The following is an 18,270-nucleotide window of genomic DNA, read 5'->3' as shown; positions in this document are numbered from 1 at the left end:
AAATATTAAAAATAATTAGTATTTGTCTTAATCAATTTGAATTTGTTAAGTGATCATCTCACTCGTCCGCTTAAAGAACTATTATGAGTTAGAATCTCGCCTTGTGTATATAGCAATTCATTGGCTAGCGATAAACCCTTAATAAATTGAGTATCAATACGTGGTTAGACTTGGTAGGAGTTTTCGAATACACGGGTACCTGACCCGTCCATACCTGGATGAAAAGGGTAATAACTTGACCCGAGTCGGGGCAGATTTTGTTCAAGACAGGCTGACAGGGTATGGTCAAGTTTAGGGTGTACCCGCCCCAAATATATACATATAAACACTTTTTAGGAATTAAGATTTGCCTCACATCACACATGATTCATAGCTTCGGTCTATACTCTATAGCCATGCTAGATAAACTCAGTCACCCTCACCTAAAATCTTCTTCTTCTCGACTTCTTCACAAAAAAATCGCATAGCTCCTGTCATGTTGCTGAGTCCATCGCCGCTTACCTATTCATAACTCCTATCTTCCTTCACAGCTAGAGACGGACCCACGTTTAATATAGAAGGGGCATTTGCCCCCACAATTTTTTTTAAAAAAGTAATACTTATATACATATATACCACTTATTATATTATATTTGTCTCAAAATAAAATATAAATAGTTCTTTTGTATTTTATGTTAAAAAATATTTTGTTAAACTTAATACATAATAATAATTATATTGTTAAATTTGATTTAGTATGAAAAATAAATAAATACACTCAAAAATTAGTGATAATTAATTATATTATATTAATAAAATTATATTTTATTATTTTAAATATTATAATATTAATTGTGTGTATGTTTCTAGTTCTTATCAATATGTATTAGATAGTTTTAATTTCAAATTTTGAATATATCTAAACCAATTTAGATTGATCAAGTGATCAACTAAGTCGTCCGCTTAAGTAAGTATTGAAAGTTCAAATTCTGTCTCGTATGTATAGCAACTCGTTGCCGACCAATTGTAGATTCTTAAATGGAATTCAAATTCATGACAGATTAGTCCTTAACTTGTTGAATATCGTGGGAAGCAAAAAAAATATCTATACCTAAACTTTATTATATTTTTATCCACATTACTAAATTTTTCTGGGTCCATCATTGTTCACACCTTATGTCATCATCGCTGCTCATTCCGTTACCGTCGTTGTTGAGCCCGTTGCCACCATTCTCCTGCCGAGTTTCTTTTCTCTAGGTAAATTTCCCTCTTTTTCTCTCTCTCTCTCTCTCTTTCTCTCTCTCATTGTGAGTCTGTTAAGTTCTTCTCTTCTTCTTCCACAGACTCATCACTTAGTCGCCTTTACTTTGAGCCTGGACGTTGCCGTTGCAGTTTCATCTGAGTCTGTCACCGAATAAAATAGAATTTTTATTCAAGTTAAAAATAGACATGCATGAGATCATTTTTGCATGTAATTTTTAAATTTTCTCATCCAAATTTGATCTATGTGGTTGAGTATTTTAGTATGGGATCATCGTAGTTTTGTTGTGACACTAATGTGATTAAAGTTTCGGTAATTTCATAACTAATATATGAGATAGACTAGATTATTAAAGTAATAAGAGAAATAACATTCAGATTTATGCGTAAAATTTATAAGAGGTTAGAAAAATATATATTTATAACCCAAATAAAAAATTGTTAGAAAATTATTATTTCTTAATATATTTATGAATAATACATATATTAATTATAATCGTAAATTAAGTAATTTCACATTAAATGACTTATATGATAGTGATGTCATTTGTTGTCATAAATGTTAAATTAAATAAGTCATTATTACTTTTAATTTGGATAAATGAGATTAAAATCATAGATACTATTTTATTTTAGTTTTAGGGTTTAATGAGTGTCACACTCAAATATAAATAATGACTTTAGAATTTTGGTCTCCAACTCATCAAACTCGCCTTCGTAATTCTTTTCCCACAGTAAAATTGTGATTCATCCCTATCAAAAATACAGAAGGTTTTTGTTGACGAAGATCAAAGAACCACAAGAGCCAAGCTCTCTGATCTCAATCATACTCTCGAATGAAGAAACGCTTCTGCGCTCTTAGTTATATTTTTTAATGATTTAACATGGATGATCTTGAGGTTGAGAAATCCTAAAAGTTTTAGTTAAAATAAAAATTTTATTCAATCAAATGATAATAAATAATTTTATTAAATTAAATTATATTAATGTGATTATTAGATGATAAAAAAAAATATCCGATCAAAAAATTATTATAAGGAGATTTATAATTAGAGAAGAAAAGAATAAAAGTATTAATAATAATTAAGAAAAAGAAACGAAGCTTGTATTAAAGAATGTTAGAAAAGAAATAATAAAGTTCATATTAATAATAATGTTGAGGAATGATGTTGCTGCTTTAAGCTTCTAACCTTCGTCTTTGGCCATCTTTTTTTCTGTTCTTTGCCTTTTTTTTAATTATCAAGTCATAAAAAAATAAAGAACAATTAAAGAAAACAAAAGCAGCAAGATCGAAAACAGTAAGATCAATAGTAACTATACAACTCAAAATACATAGGAGAAAAATAAACTATTATATGATAGAATTAACTTGAGTATATTTCATCATTAAATAAACAAAGTTAATGCACAACAAAATTACATGTAAAGAGAAAAAAAAGAAAAAAGAATTAAAATATCCAAAGTGATAAAAAGATTATTTTATAGAAGACTATAAAATAATGAACTTCTAACTAAATTAAATTGTACTTATTATTATTAGAAAGGGTAAGAGAAAGCAGTAGAGAAAAGGTTTGTGTGTATTCAAGTGGTGTAAAATGATACAATATAGAAGGGTATTTATAGGTGCTAAGATAATTGAAATAATAAAGACGTAATATCCTATAATAAATATTTAGATATGTTAAATAATGCTAATTGATCTAATTGATCCTAATTATACTCTAACAAATATATTCAATTAATTGATATACATAATATTAAATTGTGTGATACTTAAATATCTCAATTAGTTGATATAATTAATCCACCGTAATTAATTGTATTTAATGAGTTAAAAGAAATAAATCAAGAAACATTCTAAGAAACATGCCATGTCAACTTTATCATTAAGTGCAAGAATTCAATTTTTATATAATAGAGTAAATAGAATAGATAGATATCTCATTATTCGTTATTTTAGCTTATCTATTATATATTTTTTTATTTACCACTCAATATATTAAAATACAATTTATATATCTATATAAGAATTACATAGATATTTAATTAAAAGAGCATTTAATTTTTAAAAATATAATAACAATTTTAATTTCTTTGATTTTTCTTTTTACATTTTTTGTGTGTTTTTTTAAATAAAAGACAAGCCTATAGCAAAAATAGGAAGAGATTGTAATATTTATTGAAAAGGGAAAAAACAAATATAATTAAAATTCATACATTTAAAATGTGTTTGAACTTTAAAAAATGAGATGAGACATGAGAACCCACGGACACTTGACTTCAATGAATCTGTTTACACCATTCAACTCAGTATTCTTTAACTTTCTGTTTTCTTATTTTCTATTTCATATGAATTTATTAGTGCCAAACATGCATCACATAGAGTATTTTTTAACTTCATCCTAATCCATATATTATATTTTCTAAACAAAATATAAAAGAAAAAAAGACAGTAAATAAATTAAAGTTATTATTATTTAAAGAGACAGTAAATATATTAGTATTTTTGTATTTCAAATTAATTATGATCTAAATGAAAGATAACATTAATTTAAAAAAGTTAAATTAAAATTAACTCAAACATTGATATTTAAATTATAAAAAAAATTGATTTTCATATTTTATAAAATATCATATAAGTCATAGTAATAAATTGTATTGAATGAGTTAAAATAATTAAATCGAAAAACACTCTCCGGAGCATGCTACGTCAGCTCCATCATTAAGTGCAGACATCCGATTTTTATATAATAGAATAGATAGTGTGAATTCACCAGATTTTGTGATTCAGTTGCTTTATCCAGACATACCAATGCAACCCCTTACCAGTTTGGATTCCAAAGCTATTTTTTTTTTCTTTTTCTTTTTATCTTTTTATTAGTTTTTAATACATAAGAACTCATTTATATTTCAATAATAATAAGAGCGCTTCTACTATGCATATTTTACACCTGCTTAATGTCACGGCCTTAGACACACTCCAACGCTACCGTGCCGACACTTGAACTTACTCAACCTCTTAAACTAAGACCAAGTCAACCTAACGCTCAATACTTAGCAAGAAAGCTAAGAACACAAGAGAACACAAGAGAAAGGAAGCTTTGGTGGAAATAACTCTTTATTGCTCAAATGTTTGTTACAAATGATTCACACACACTCACACTAACTCTCATATCCTATTTATAGCCATCCACCTCCTCAATGGATGGTTAGGATTAAATCTAATTAACGGCCTAGATTAATCATCTAGAACCTTCTTTACAAATATCCATCATACCACAACTTTCTAAATACTTCTAGATTCTTTCATACTACTCTTTATACTCCTATATACATCCACACTCTTCTAGAATACTCTATAGTCTTCTAGAGTATTCTAGAACCTTCTAGAGTATTCTGGGACTTTCTAGGACATTCTAGAACATTCTGGAACCATCTAGAGCATTCTCAAATACTCTAGAAAACTCTACAAACACTGTTAAATTTAACCTTCTAAAATTTACCGTGACATTCTCCCCCATCTAATGCGCAGACGTCCTCGTCGTGTTCTGTTCATGATAGCGTTGTAGGTGTTCTTGGAATTGCCACAGATCTTTACGAGCTTTCCATCTTGCTTTGGTTATCGGGAGTCCTTTCTACTTGATCAAGTATTAGATACTTGGTGGTACTCATCTTCGTTGTACGACGCGATTAGCTAAGATCTATTCGATTTCTTTATCAAATGATCTAATCACCACAGGCGGAGCACGACTCAAGTCACCTATACTCGGTTCATCTTGGTCTTCATGATATGGTTTAAGCATACTCATATGGAAGACCGGGTGGATCTTCATAGAGGGAGGGAGTTGTACTTTGTAAGCAACCTCCCCAACACGTCCAATGATCTCAAATGGCCCTTCGTATTTGCGGATTAAGCCCTTATGAACCTTGCGAAAGGCTTTGAATTGTTGTGGAAGAAGTTTAATCATTACCTTGTCTCCCACTTAATAGCTTGCATGCCTCCTCTTCTTATCTGTCCATTTTTTCATCCTCTTTGCAGCTTTGTCAAGGTAAGAACGAGTGACATCTGCTTGTTCTTCCCAAGACTTAATCATATGATAAGCTCCAGGGTTTTTCCCTGAGTAAGAGGAAGGAAGAGAGTGAGGTGTAAGAGGCTGTTGTCCAGTCACAATCTCGAATGGACTCTTCCCTGTAGACTCACTCTTTTGTAGATTGTATGAGAATTGAGCAATGTCTAGGAGTTTTGTCCAATCCTTCTGATTAGCGCTTACAAAATGCCTCAAGTAACACTCGAGTAAGGCGTTCACTCTCTCAGTCTGTCCATCGGTTTGAAGATGGAAGCTTGTTGAAAAATGGAGCTCCGACCCAAGGAGTTTGAACAGCTCTGTCCATAGTCGTCCTGTGAAGCATGGGTCTCGATCACTAATGATGCTCTTAGGCAATCCCCAGTACTTCACCACATTCTTGAAGAATAGTCATGCTGCTTCCTCTGCAGTGCAATCAGTAGGGGCATGTATAAAGGTAGCATACTTCGAAAATCGATCCACTACCACGAGAATATATCCAAACCCCTCGGTCTTCGGTAAGGCAGAGATGAAATCGAGAGAGACACTTTCCCACGGTCGCTCTGATGGAGGCAGAGGTTCCAACAACCCATTTGGTATCTTATTTTCAATCTTATCTTGTTGGCACACAAGACAAGTCTTCACATAGCTCTCCACTTCATCTCTCATTTGAGGCCAATAATAAGAAGATTCAATGAGTGCCAAGGTCCTTCGCTGACCTTGATGACCAGCCCACTTGGTGTCGTGGCATTCTCTCACTAATTTTCTTCTTAGATTTTTCCATTTAGGGACGTATAGTCTTCTCCCTTTAGTGTAGAGAAGGTCGTTTTCTAACCAAAATCTTTTAGTCTTACCTTCTCTAGCCAACTCTACTAAATTCTTGGCTAATGGATCGTGATGCAACCCTTCCTTGATGGTATGCACAATATCTCCTTTAACCATAGAAATGGCCGCCAACTCAGCCTTGCGACTCAGCGCATCTATTACCACATTAGTCTTGCCTGACTTGTATTCAAATTCGAAATCAAACTCAGCTAAGAAATCTTGCCACCTAGCTTGTTTGGGGGCTTAACTTCTTCTGAGTTTGGAAGTAGCTTGTAGCTACATTATCTATCTTGACGATGAAGTGTGAACCAAGTAAGTAGTGACGCCAAGTTCTCAGACAATGCACTACCGCGGTCATCTCCTTCTCTTGGAAGGTGTATCGCCTCTATGTATTATTCAACTTGCGACTCTCAAAGGCAATCGGATGTCCTTCTTGCATCAGAACTTCTCTAATAGCATAGTTAGAAGCATCAGTATGGACTTCAAATACCTTTGAGTAGTCGAGTAGTGCTAGTACTGGTCTTTCTATGATAGCAGCCTTCAACTCATCAAAGGCCTTTTGACACTCCTTTGACCATTCCCAAAAGTGATTCTTCTTGAGAAGATCAGTTAATGGTGCAGCCTTGGCGGAGTATCCCTTGATAAACCTCCGATAGTAATTAGTCAACCCAAGGAATGACCTCAATTTAGATACCTTATTTGGCGACTCCCACTCTTTGATAGCCTTCACCTTTCCTTGATCCATACAGAGAGTTCCATATTTAATGATGTGTCCCAAGAAGTGGACTTCGTCCCTTGCAAAGGAACACTTTTCCTTCTTCACATATAGGTTATTCTCTCGCAAGATCTTGAACACGGTTCGGAAGTGTTCTACATGTTCCTCCAAAGTATTGCTATAGACAACAATGTCATCCAAGTAGACCACTACAAACCGATCAAGATAAGGTCGAAAGATCTCGTTCATCAAGGTACAAAAGGTCGCAAGAGCATTGGTCAAACTAAAAGGCATCACCAACCACTCATATGATTCATACCTCGTGACACACGTGGTCTTAGGCTCATCACCATCGGCAATTTTCACTTGGTGATATTCTGACCTCAAATCTAGCTTTGAGAACCACTTGGCTCTACCAAGTTGATCAAACAAATCGGCTATCAAAGGAATGGGATATTTGTTCTTGATGGTTACCTTGTTCAGTGTTCGATAGTCGATGCATAGTCTCAATGAACCATCATGCTTCTTTTGGAACAAGATCGGTGCGCCATAAGGTGCCTTCGATAGACGGATGAACCCAGCATCTAGCAAATCCTTGAGTTGCTTCTTCAACTCCTCGAGTTCTGGCGGTGCCATCCTATAAGGTGTTGAGGCGGGCGGCTTTGCTCCTGACTCCAATTCAATCTTGTGGTCCACCTTCATCCTAGGTGGTAGTTGTTTTGGCAACTCGGGAGGCATCACATCCTTATTTTCTTCAAGGACTCCTTTTGTAATAGAGCCAAATATGTAATCTTTCCCTTCTTGAATCATTTCTTGAGTTGCATAGCAGACAGTATCGGTGGTCCGCTAACTTTAGATACTGTAGGGACCATGCATAGAGACCCTTTCTCCATGACGCATACTACGTCGTAGTATGACATATGTATTATATTTGCCTTTCTTTGCAAATCCAGCCCGATGACTATTTTAAAATTGTCCATGGGTGCTACTGAGAAATTCACAAGGCCCTTCCAAGAACCAAGAGTCATCTCAACCCCTTTTGCTACTCCCTTAAGGGGTTCACCCTTGGTATTCACGGGTTTGAACCAGCCATTTTTTCCGGTGATCTTCAACCCAAGCCTCTTTGCTTCATCAGGCGTGATGAAGTTGTGTGTAGCACCAATGTCGATCATAGCCATGACAAGTTTTTCATTGATAAAGGCTTTGACATACATCAAGTCTTTCTTTTCTGCAGTGCTTGCCTCTTTGCCCTTCACAACAATTATGTGTTGGATAGATCCAACACACTCAGTTACTTGAGTTTGAGCTTCTCGTTCCTCGGCGATAGATGCCAAAGTCCCTAGCTTGGGACAATCCTTTATTTGGTGTGGTCCCTTGCACACAAAGCATCCTCCTTTGGGCATGAAAGCCTTCTTCTTTTCTTCGTACTCTTTCTTTGAAGAGTATTTTTCTTCTTTCTTGGTTGAGAAACTCTTCCCATTGTCTCCCTCACCTTTAGCAGAACTAGGCTTGGAGGAAGACTTGGGTTTAGAGTCTCCCCTATGATACTCAGTGAGTGATTCGGCCACCACGATGGTCTCATCGACATCCTTAACATTCCTTCTTTGTAGTTCTTGCTTTGCCCAAAGTTGGAGTCCACCAATGAAGAAGAACAATGCATCCTCTGATGCTAAGTTGGGAATTTGAAGCGTGAGAGTAGTGAACTCCTTTACGTAGTCGCTAATTGTACTCTTGTGCTTCAACTCCCTCAACTTCTTCCTTACTTCATAAACCACATTCTCAGGGAAGAATTGTCTTTTCAACTCCCTTTTGAAATCTTCCTATGTGGCTATGTTGCAAGTACCCTTTTCTATATCTACGCACTTTCTCCTCCACCTTCTCCTCCACCACAAAGTAGCATTATCAGAAAGGTAGAGAGCTGCAGTGCGTACCTTTATTGCTTCTTCGACCACCCCTTGGCCTCTGAAGTACCTCTCCATTTGATATAGGAAGTTCTCCACCTCGCAAGCGTCCCTTACGTCCTTGAACTCTTTTGACTTGGGGAGCTCAATCTTTATTGTCTTCCTTATAATAGTTGGTCGAGATTTTGCCTCTTCGAACCAAACTCGAACTTCCTCAAATAACTTTAAAGAATTCTCAAACTTCTCTTCGATTTGGAGCATGTTTTCCTTGAAAGCATCTAGTTCTCCTAACACGTGAGGTTCGAGGATCTCCTTATCATGTTCTATCCTTTGGAAACTCTCATCCATAGAGGATAGAACATTCTCCAACACAAAAACTCTCTCTTCTAAGAAGTTAGAGTCCTTACCTCTAGGCTCACTTGAAGAACGGACCTTCTTGCCTCCCCATTGAGAAGGAATAACATTTCTTCCCCTTTGAGACTCAACATGCTCCATGGTGATACTAGAAGCCATACCCACAAGCGACTTGTGCTCCCTCTTGAACCTTGCTCTGATACCAAATTGTCACGGCTTTGGACACACTCCAACGCTACCATGCTGGCACTCGGACTTACTCAACCTCTTAAACTAAGACCAAGTCAACCTAACCCTCAATACTTAGCAAGAAAGCTAAGAACACAAGAGAATACAAGAGAAAAGGAAGCTTTGGTGGAAATAACTCTTTATTACTCAAGTGTTTATTACAAATAATTCACACACACTCATACTAACTCTCACCTCTTATTTATAGCCATCCACCTCCTCAATGGATGGTTAGGATTAAATCTAATCAACGGCTTAGATCAATCATCTAAAACCTTCTTTACAAATATCCATCATACCACAACTTTCTAAATACTTATAGATTCTTCCATACTACTCTTTATACTCCTATATACATCCACACTCTTCTAAAATACTCTATGGTCTTCTAGAGTATTCTAGAACCTTCTAGAGTATTCCGGTACCTTCTAGGACATTCTAGAACGTTTCGAAACCATCTAGAGCATTCTCAAATACTCTAGAAAACTTTACAAACACTGTTAAATTTAACCTTCTAAAATTTACCGTGACACTACTAAGCTGTCTTGAACTATGAATTCTGGCTTTTTTATGAGTTTTTGCAATTGTGCAACTGAGGTAACCACTAAGCATAGTAGGCATGGTGTAGCTTACCCTTCTGTACCTCTTTCCTTTGAGGGTTGTTTCATCATTTCTGGTATGTGGAGCAATGGGGTTGGTTTTGAGGTTCATGCTTTGGTGGTCCATGTTATTGAGGAGACATTGAAGATTTGGAGTGGCTGTGTCTGACATTCATTGAAGCTATAATTTTGGAGCAGAATAGGAATGTCATGAATCATGATGCTGATATATGTCTGAACTACAAGGAAAAGAAGTAAAGCAAGTGATGATAATACAAATCTTACAAATCAGCATGAGAAAAGGCATGTATGTATGTGCCATTCCAGATTTGGATGAACTCAGCTTTTATAAATTACAGTCTAACCTTACAACACAACCAACTAATCTAACAACAAAGAGAAGAAAACTATACACAAAATTTTACCCTCATAACAACTAACACTTTATCTTGTATAGCAGATAATGGCATTGAAGTACAACAAGAGATGATGCCATATCTCTGACTCTTCCTTCTACTCAACTTGTGATTGTTGACCAACTTGGTGGAAGACGCTCAGAAGTGGTAGGCATGCTTCTAATACTAATATCGAGCGGCTGCAGTCGGTACTGTATGTCAAGCTCCCGGAAAATCTTGATCATCTCGTCGAGCAACAACGACCTCCTTATGAATCTCTCTCCCATGTCTTGGAAGTTCATCCTGTGTGTTGGCCAAACCGCAATGCGAACCATGTTTAAGAGTTCACAATCCTTGAAGACTATAAATGGTGATGGATACCAGTGCTCCTTCTTGTTATCAATGTAACTGCATCATAGAATTCCCAAGTTTTAGTCAATCAAATATACAGTTACAATAATAGTAAGAAAACATACACAACTCAAGGAAATAATTTATGAGAAGATACCTCTGTATTCTGTGTTTCATTTGAGTAAACTTTTCCATTGGTGTAGACACATGAATAAGGAATTCAACAGAATCTCCCATGTCAGGACTGCGGTAGAAGTTGTTTATGGCCTTTGTAGCAAGGACACTGTTAGGGATCATTACCTTTAGATTATCATATCTCAGAAATATGGTGTTCAATATGTTCATTTCTTCCACGACCATCTGAAATTAGCAAGCAAAAAATGGAAAGATACAATTAGGCATGAAAGAAGAAAGCGGAAAACTCAATAGAAGGATGATCTTTACCTGGACCCCTTCAATTTCGCATCTGTCTCCAACGTCAAACGGGTGCATTACAAATAAGAAAATAATGGCTTCAAATATGGTCTTGCAGGTATTTCCAAATATGAATGCAACCAAGACAAGCTGTGAGCTCACGAAGAGGAGAAATTTGGAGGTGGCAATTCCCATTATCAAGAGAAAGATAACTAGGATAATAATTGCAACTAAGAAATTAAGCATTCGATGAAGCTTGTTCACCGCCGTTTTCGTATCATTCAATGTCAAGGCGAGTGCTCTCCTCTCTCTAAAGGCATTGACCTGGATAATTAAAAGGCAATATATTGGTGTGAATACTGTAGAAGTAAACCAATTAATACTTGGATGTATACATCAAAAGAAACCAAACACCAATAAAAGATTGACTATGATCTCTGTCGAAATTTATTCATGACACAAAACCTTCTGAAATGTAAAAACATTGAAAACAAACAGAGGAAACATCAGCAATATATATGTTATAGGTTAAATCAACATCCAATCACTAGTGAGCCTATGGATATCTGAAATTTTACCAAGTTCTGTTGATATAGTATTTAAAGTTGAAATGTCTAGGTAAATAATGTCATGTAATCATATTATTGAGAATGTGAAGAATGCAACCAGCAACCGCTATCCAAATTCTGCCTCTAGCTGGTAAACAATACCAGAGAGAGACGAGTTGTAAGGTGAATATCTTCACCCAAATTGTTTAAATTAAGCTTTCAAATGTTATTTAACTCTTACCACCCAGTTCTTCAAGGATGCTTTGCTTATTCTTCCGGTCTCGGATGCACCTTCAAAGAGACTCAAGGTTTTCACAACTTCATCTTCTTGCATAAATCGCTGTAAGTCCTTCTTGTATATGAACCTACAAGAAAAGAAAGTGATAAGATAACATGCAGAAAGGATTTATAAACAGTGACCGAATCTTCATTTAACAGAAGATATGTCAACTACCGCATATAGCAAACCCAAGTTGTATGTTAAACACCAGATAAATCATATAGAAATATACAATCAGCACAGATATGATCCTACTTTTGCACATTCTATTACCAGTTTAATGAATCTAAAATATAGAAACTGTATGGTAAATAACTATAGCGAATAAAGATTCTGAATGAGAACAAGATTAACATTATTGAAACTACATATCAAAAGTTAGAGATTATGAATGCACAAAAAGAGGCAACCCAGTACGAAGTAAAAGATTATTGGTCAACCTGCTACCACAAGCAACATTCTGAAAAATTTTCTTGGCTGCTCCTTTTGCCTGATTTTCACTTCTAATCTCTGTGGCATTCTCATCATCATTGGTCGAGTTAAGTATCTGTTCATCCAATGTAGTTAGAGCTCCATGCCGAACCATATTGATCAGCCTTTTCATATTCCAAGCCGAGACATTGTTCGGATTCAGCTTATGCAGGTGATCAATAGTTATCCCACTATTCCCATCTTCTGACTTCTTAGAGAGAGGTCTTGAGAACCGTCCACTTACCATCCTGGGGCTTTTCTGGAGCATCCCACTCCTCAACTTCCCACTCTTGTTGGTCGCGAAGGCAGTAGCCCTCAGGTCAGGAGGTATGGTAACTCCGGCTTTCTGTAGCTTCTCGACATCTTCAAGAATCCTTTGCTCCTCATCCTCATATCGCTGAAGCTCGACCAAAGGCGGCCCGGAGAGTGTCTCAATAACAAACTGATTAAACAGTGACTCTTGAATCCTATCAAAATATGTGCTAACATGGAAACTAGAGGCCAGAACCTTAACCATAAGGGTTTTCACCAACCAAACCAGAGTACCAACCAACAAGCACACCAAAAACTTGGTAATATACTCAAGAAAATTACTATGAACCTCTCTCTGAACTTTCTGATCAAACAAGAAGTGCCAAGCTATCAAAACAAGCCCTAACCAAACACAATTCTGAACAGCATGCTTCACACCATACACAAAATACAGAACTCTCTTCCTCAAAAGGAAGTTTCTCTCAATGCAGAACACAGCTATTCTGATAAGCCAACCAGATACCAACCTTCCACATATCAACACAAGAATCATAACCTCCCATTTCCACAGCTTCAGCTGCCAAAGATTCTTCTCCCTCAAGAAAGGAACACTCAGAGTTGTAATCAATGCAGCAATGATCAAAATCAACCCCACCCATTGAAGTAAAACCCATATACTAAACTGAGATTTTTTATACTTATCAGGAAGATCCTCTTCCAAAAATGGATCATCTTCATCATCGTCATCACCACCACTCTTCTTGCCAAGCAACCCTGAGAACAACTGACCCGACTTGGCAATCCGACCCGATTTTCTTTCGGGTTCTTCTGGTGGGTCCAGCAACCTGGACCGGGTTTTAGCCTTCAACAATGTTGATTTTCTGCTCTGCATGGAAAGAGTTCTCTCTATGGAACCGTTAGAGGTGCACCTCACAACCTCGCCATCACCACTTTGGCCGCTCCGAGACGGCAATTCCCTGCTGTGGTGCGGCGGATGCGGCGGCCGATGGAAATCTCCAGTCGACGGCAAGTCCCTGCTGTGTCTTCTTCTGATGGCATCGGAGCTATTAGGCATATCAGCCATCAAATTCGGTGGCGCGGGTTCCTCGAACGAAACCTTGAGCTCCTTGGATACGCGGTTGTTCATGCTCGTCGTCGGCGACTCCTCCACCGGCGAAAGCTTCCCTCCTGCGGCAGCGGCGGTACTTGCACCGGCGTCGTAGTTGCGCTGAAGCTCCTCCATCTCCATGTCCATGTCCAACGAGATCTCACCGGAAGCTATCTGTTTGCGCAGGAAACTTCCGATCAGCTGCGACGGCGGGTCCTCCTCCGGCACCGGCGGCGCACCAGATTGGCGGAAATCAAAGCTCTCCTCTTTGGCGTCGGCATTGTCGCCGGAACTTGCATCTTCGGGCCAGAAATCGTAGCTGGAACCCCTCCAAATCTTGTTTCCTCCGGCAGGATCGCCGCCGTCATTGATCTTGACGACGTAGTCGCCGGCCATGGAAGATAACGGAGGAGGGTCAGAATGGTGGTGTTGGTGACGATGATGGTGATGAGATTCCTGGTCTTGAAGGATTGGAAGGTGCTCGTGGCTAGAATCGGGTCCTCCCGACGCGGCAAACCTTCTTGAACGTTTGTTATAGGAAGCATAGGACTTGAACGATTTTCGGATAGATTGCATCAGGATCGGGGTCCCTTTGCGATAAAGATCGAATTTTTAGTTTAAAAAAAGGCACCAACTATGAGATGGTGGTGGAAAAAAGTTGGTGTTTGCTTACCAACAAAATTAAAAATCAAAATGCCGATGATGATGATGTGTTATTAATTTTTTGGGGTCAGAGATTTCAAACCAAAAAAAATAACTAAAGGTCTTTCTTTCTGGTCACAGCATTGACGCGTGTACAGTGATCACAAGTGTGTAGAGAAAAAGTAGGGTGCGATTATGATGTTTTCGAACTTTGAATAATATTAATGAAAATGAAAATGCTTTGTTTATATAAAATTTGATTGCAGAAAGAAGAGAAGAGAGTAAAGGTGGTGGTAGTGGTGGTGGTGACGGTGGTGCCGGTGGTGTTGCTATTATAATAAAGAAATGCTGTGGTCCTTTCTGGAATGAACTATAAACTATGTGTTCCTATGATGTGGGGTAAGAAAGTGATTAACTTTATGATTATATATTGCATTGCATGAGCATCTTTCCGTCTATTTAGGGTTAGAGAGTGGATCAGTGTAAGATTTTAGTGTGGAAGGTACATTTTTTCTGTTTTTGTTTACTTTCTGTTGCTTTAATAAGTTACGTGTCGAAAACAAAATCTTTGCTACCCATGAAGCATGGCCCATAGCTAGGAAATTTTAAAAAATATTTTTAGGTTTATTTTATTGTAAGAGTAGATTATCATTTCTATTCACGAAAATTAAAAATGTTGACAAATCTATCTATAAAAAAAAAATTACAATTTGTACCTATAAAATATAGGTTTCATACTATAAAATTATTCAAACACTAAAAAATCACATAAAAATACCTAATTACCTTTATTATCATCAGTATCATCTTTTCCCTATCCACTAACCATTCAATCATCCTCATATGCTCATCACCACCACCACCACTAGCTCCATCTTCTATCTCTTACCAATAATAAATTGACAAATAATCCTAGTAGCAATCTTTTCAGCCGCGAACCACCTCTCCTCCTCCGTGACAAATGTCGCGGCTTCTGTTTTCGTTCCTATAGCTTCCAGCGTCAGCGACCACTACCCGTCCTCCTTCCACCGTGGCCACCCCTCCTTCTTTCCTTCCATGTCTCACTCTTACCGACCAGAGGACCTTCGCACCATCCCTTGCTTCGCTGCCGCCAGCATCGCTAGAGCCGCAGTGCCCCGCCTCTCCTCTCTTCACCGTCGACCACCCTCACCTACCATAGCTACATTCTCCTCATCACCGAACCAGTGCCACCGACGAGCCACCGCGCCAACCGTCACCACCGCGGTCCCCTTTGCGAACTAAAACTGCGGCAAGCGCTCTCTCTCTCTCTTTCTGTCTCTTTCGCCATCTATTTTAAACCACAAAACCCTAATTCACTTATCCTTCTCCTCTTTTTCCCCTTCTTCTTTCCTCTTTTTAAGAACCAGAGACCTCCGAACCATCATCACAACCCTACCATCATCGCCCTTCGCACTTCCATCCGCCCGAACCTCCACGAACCACCGTCATCTCCACCATCTGCGACGAACCTGAGCCACCCTCACTGTCCTAGTCGTTCTTTCTCTCGGTCCATACCACCGCCAGCGAGCCACTCACCAGTCTCGCACCTCCTCCATTGAACCCTAACTCAGTCCCTATTCTCACTCTCTCTTTTACTCCAACAAGCTGCCGGCGATGTCACCATCATCATAAGCTTCTCAGTTGCTGAACCTTCAGATCATCTGCCGTAGCTAGCGTCTCTCTCGCCGAAACAGAGCTGACATTGAACAAGCTCACCCTGCCTCTCAGAGTTTGGCTCAGGTGATAATTGCTCAATTCGTTCAATTTTTCACATGGCCTGTTTGAGTTTGGCAATTGATTTGTTGCAGGGGCATTAGGTGGTAGCATTCTGTTATGAGTTCAATAAAAAGTTGAAAACGATGATGATAAATGTAATTTGGGGTTTTTATGTGATTTTTTAGTGTTTGGATAATTTTGTTGTATGGAACCCATATTTTTTGGGTACAAATGATAATTTTTTTTCTATGGGTAGATCTGTCAGTATTTTTAACTTTCGTGGGTAGAAATGATAGTTTACTCTTATTTTAATCTTATTTTAAAAAATTTTTATTTGCAATAAATGTATTTTTAATAATTAAATTAAAAAAAATAATTCAACAATAATACATTATGACAATTAAGGCTCTGAGATAAAATTTTGTATTTGACTTATTTTTGTTAAGAGTTGTTTTTGTAAAGTTATTGTTGAATTAATCTTAAGTATTTTAAAGAATTAACTGTTAAAATATATTTGATGTAAATAAAAAACTTTTAAAATAAAATAAAAAAATAAAATAATTTTAAGAAAATATAAAGATAGATTAACAGACAAATTATACACTAGTTATATATAAAAAGAAAGTATTATATTAATAAGTTAATTTCCATTTTTACACGTATTAGTTAGTTTGCTTGTTGAGGTAGCTAGCTTCAGTTATTGGTAAAATGCATATTTTACATTAAAATTGAAGAATCTCTTTTTAATATTTATTTACAAATTCTTATTGAACTTAGTCAAATTTGTTTGAGTATAAAAACAAAAAAGATTTTTAACTCTTATAGAGTATCCTGAGAAATTTATAATATTTACTTTAAGTGACAAGTGAATTAAGTGGTTCAATCCAATTTTGTTTGTCTCAACCTTTGTTATAGTTAGGTAATAGGGTCCATCTAGTGTACAGATGCACTTTGGTACAGATTTACAGATTTTTGTTTTTATTTGGTTTAAAAGTGTATCACTAAAAGTGTTGCTTAAAGAGAAAGTGTTACCCTTAATCGTTAACTTGGCTCTGATACCAATTTTGCAATCTTTTTTACTATATGATACCATTTTTTTTTTTTTTATAGTTTTTAATCTTGTTTTAGTTTATAATATTCTTTTTTGCATGGATTATTGTATATAAAATCTTTTATCTGTTTGTCTTTTTCTTTAATATAATTTCTTAAATTCTCAAAAAATTCTTTTATTTTTACATTTTCTCTTATTTCTAAATATCTTTCTAACTTTTCAATTTTATTCTCCATCTTTTCTTTCAACAGCTTTAATTCTTTTAAATTGTAATATGATTTTCCAGACATTTATAAATTTCCTAAATTTAACTCCAACTTGTTTATATTTATTCTTATATCTATCTTTTTTATTATAAGATCATCAATTTCAATCTGAAAATTATTTAATTCTCTTTTATACTCCTCTATTTTATTTTTTAATTTTTTCGCTCTTTTCCTTTTTATTTTATTTTCTGGTTTTTCAATCTTCTTATGCTTCATTATTTAATTAATTTTTGATCTATTAATTTCGATAACTTAATTATTTCTTCTCTTAAATCTTCTAATTACTTTTTTCCATTAGGTGACGTTTTTTCTTTGTGAAGAGCTACGGTTTTAAGTGAAAAGTGTGGCTTTAGAAAGTGTGATTTAAGGAAACAAATCTTTAAATCTGTACAGATTTAGATCTGTACCATATAATTTCCTTAGGTAATATCATAATCATATATAGCTGTATACAAGTTGCATTATTATCATGTGTGAACTGTGAACTATGAATGATACAACTTCAAAAAGTGAAGCCCCACTTCAACTTGCTAATAAGCACAGCTTGAAGCCATGCATGAACAATTAAATACAGCTAGAACTCGTAATCTAAATTAGCGTAACCAATCAAGAAAAAAAAGAAAAAAAATCTATAACCTACTTTAGCCATTCATTCATGCTTGTGGCCTCAATTGAAGCAAAACATAACGCCTAAGCTAAGGATGAGAATGTAACAACGATAGTATATTATTTTATTTTATAATTATATTACGTGACCACAAAAAAAACTGCTATTAAATTAATTATTTGTATATAATATATGTTAAAAAATAAAATACATAATAAAAATT

The 18,270-nt window shown here is 36.2% G+C and overlaps 1 protein-coding gene across 1 annotated transcript; it reads right to left on the bottom strand.

The window, feature by feature from the left end:
* On the bottom strand, nt 10,190–14,320 carry LOC107618259 (mechanosensitive ion channel protein 6). Its single transcript, XM_016320270.2, has 5 exons — nt 12,354–14,320; nt 11,875–11,998; nt 11,116–11,409; nt 10,829–11,031; nt 10,190–10,728 (listed from the first exon to the last, which is right to left on the bottom strand). Exons 1-5 carry the CDS (start codon nt 14,318–14,320, stop codon nt 10,443–10,445), a joined length of 2,874 nt encoding a protein of 957 aa, XP_016175756.1. The 3' UTR covers nt 10,190–10,442.

Source organism: Arachis ipaensis, chromosome B09, assembly GCF_000816755.2.
Source record: "Arachis ipaensis cultivar K30076 chromosome B09, Araip1.1, whole genome shotgun sequence".
In the NCBI taxonomy this organism is placed as follows: domain Eukaryota; kingdom Viridiplantae; phylum Streptophyta; class Magnoliopsida; order Fabales; family Fabaceae; genus Arachis; species Arachis ipaensis.
The sequence above is the reverse complement of the archived record's forward strand: the minus strand, read 5'-3'. Positions and strand labels throughout refer to the sequence as shown.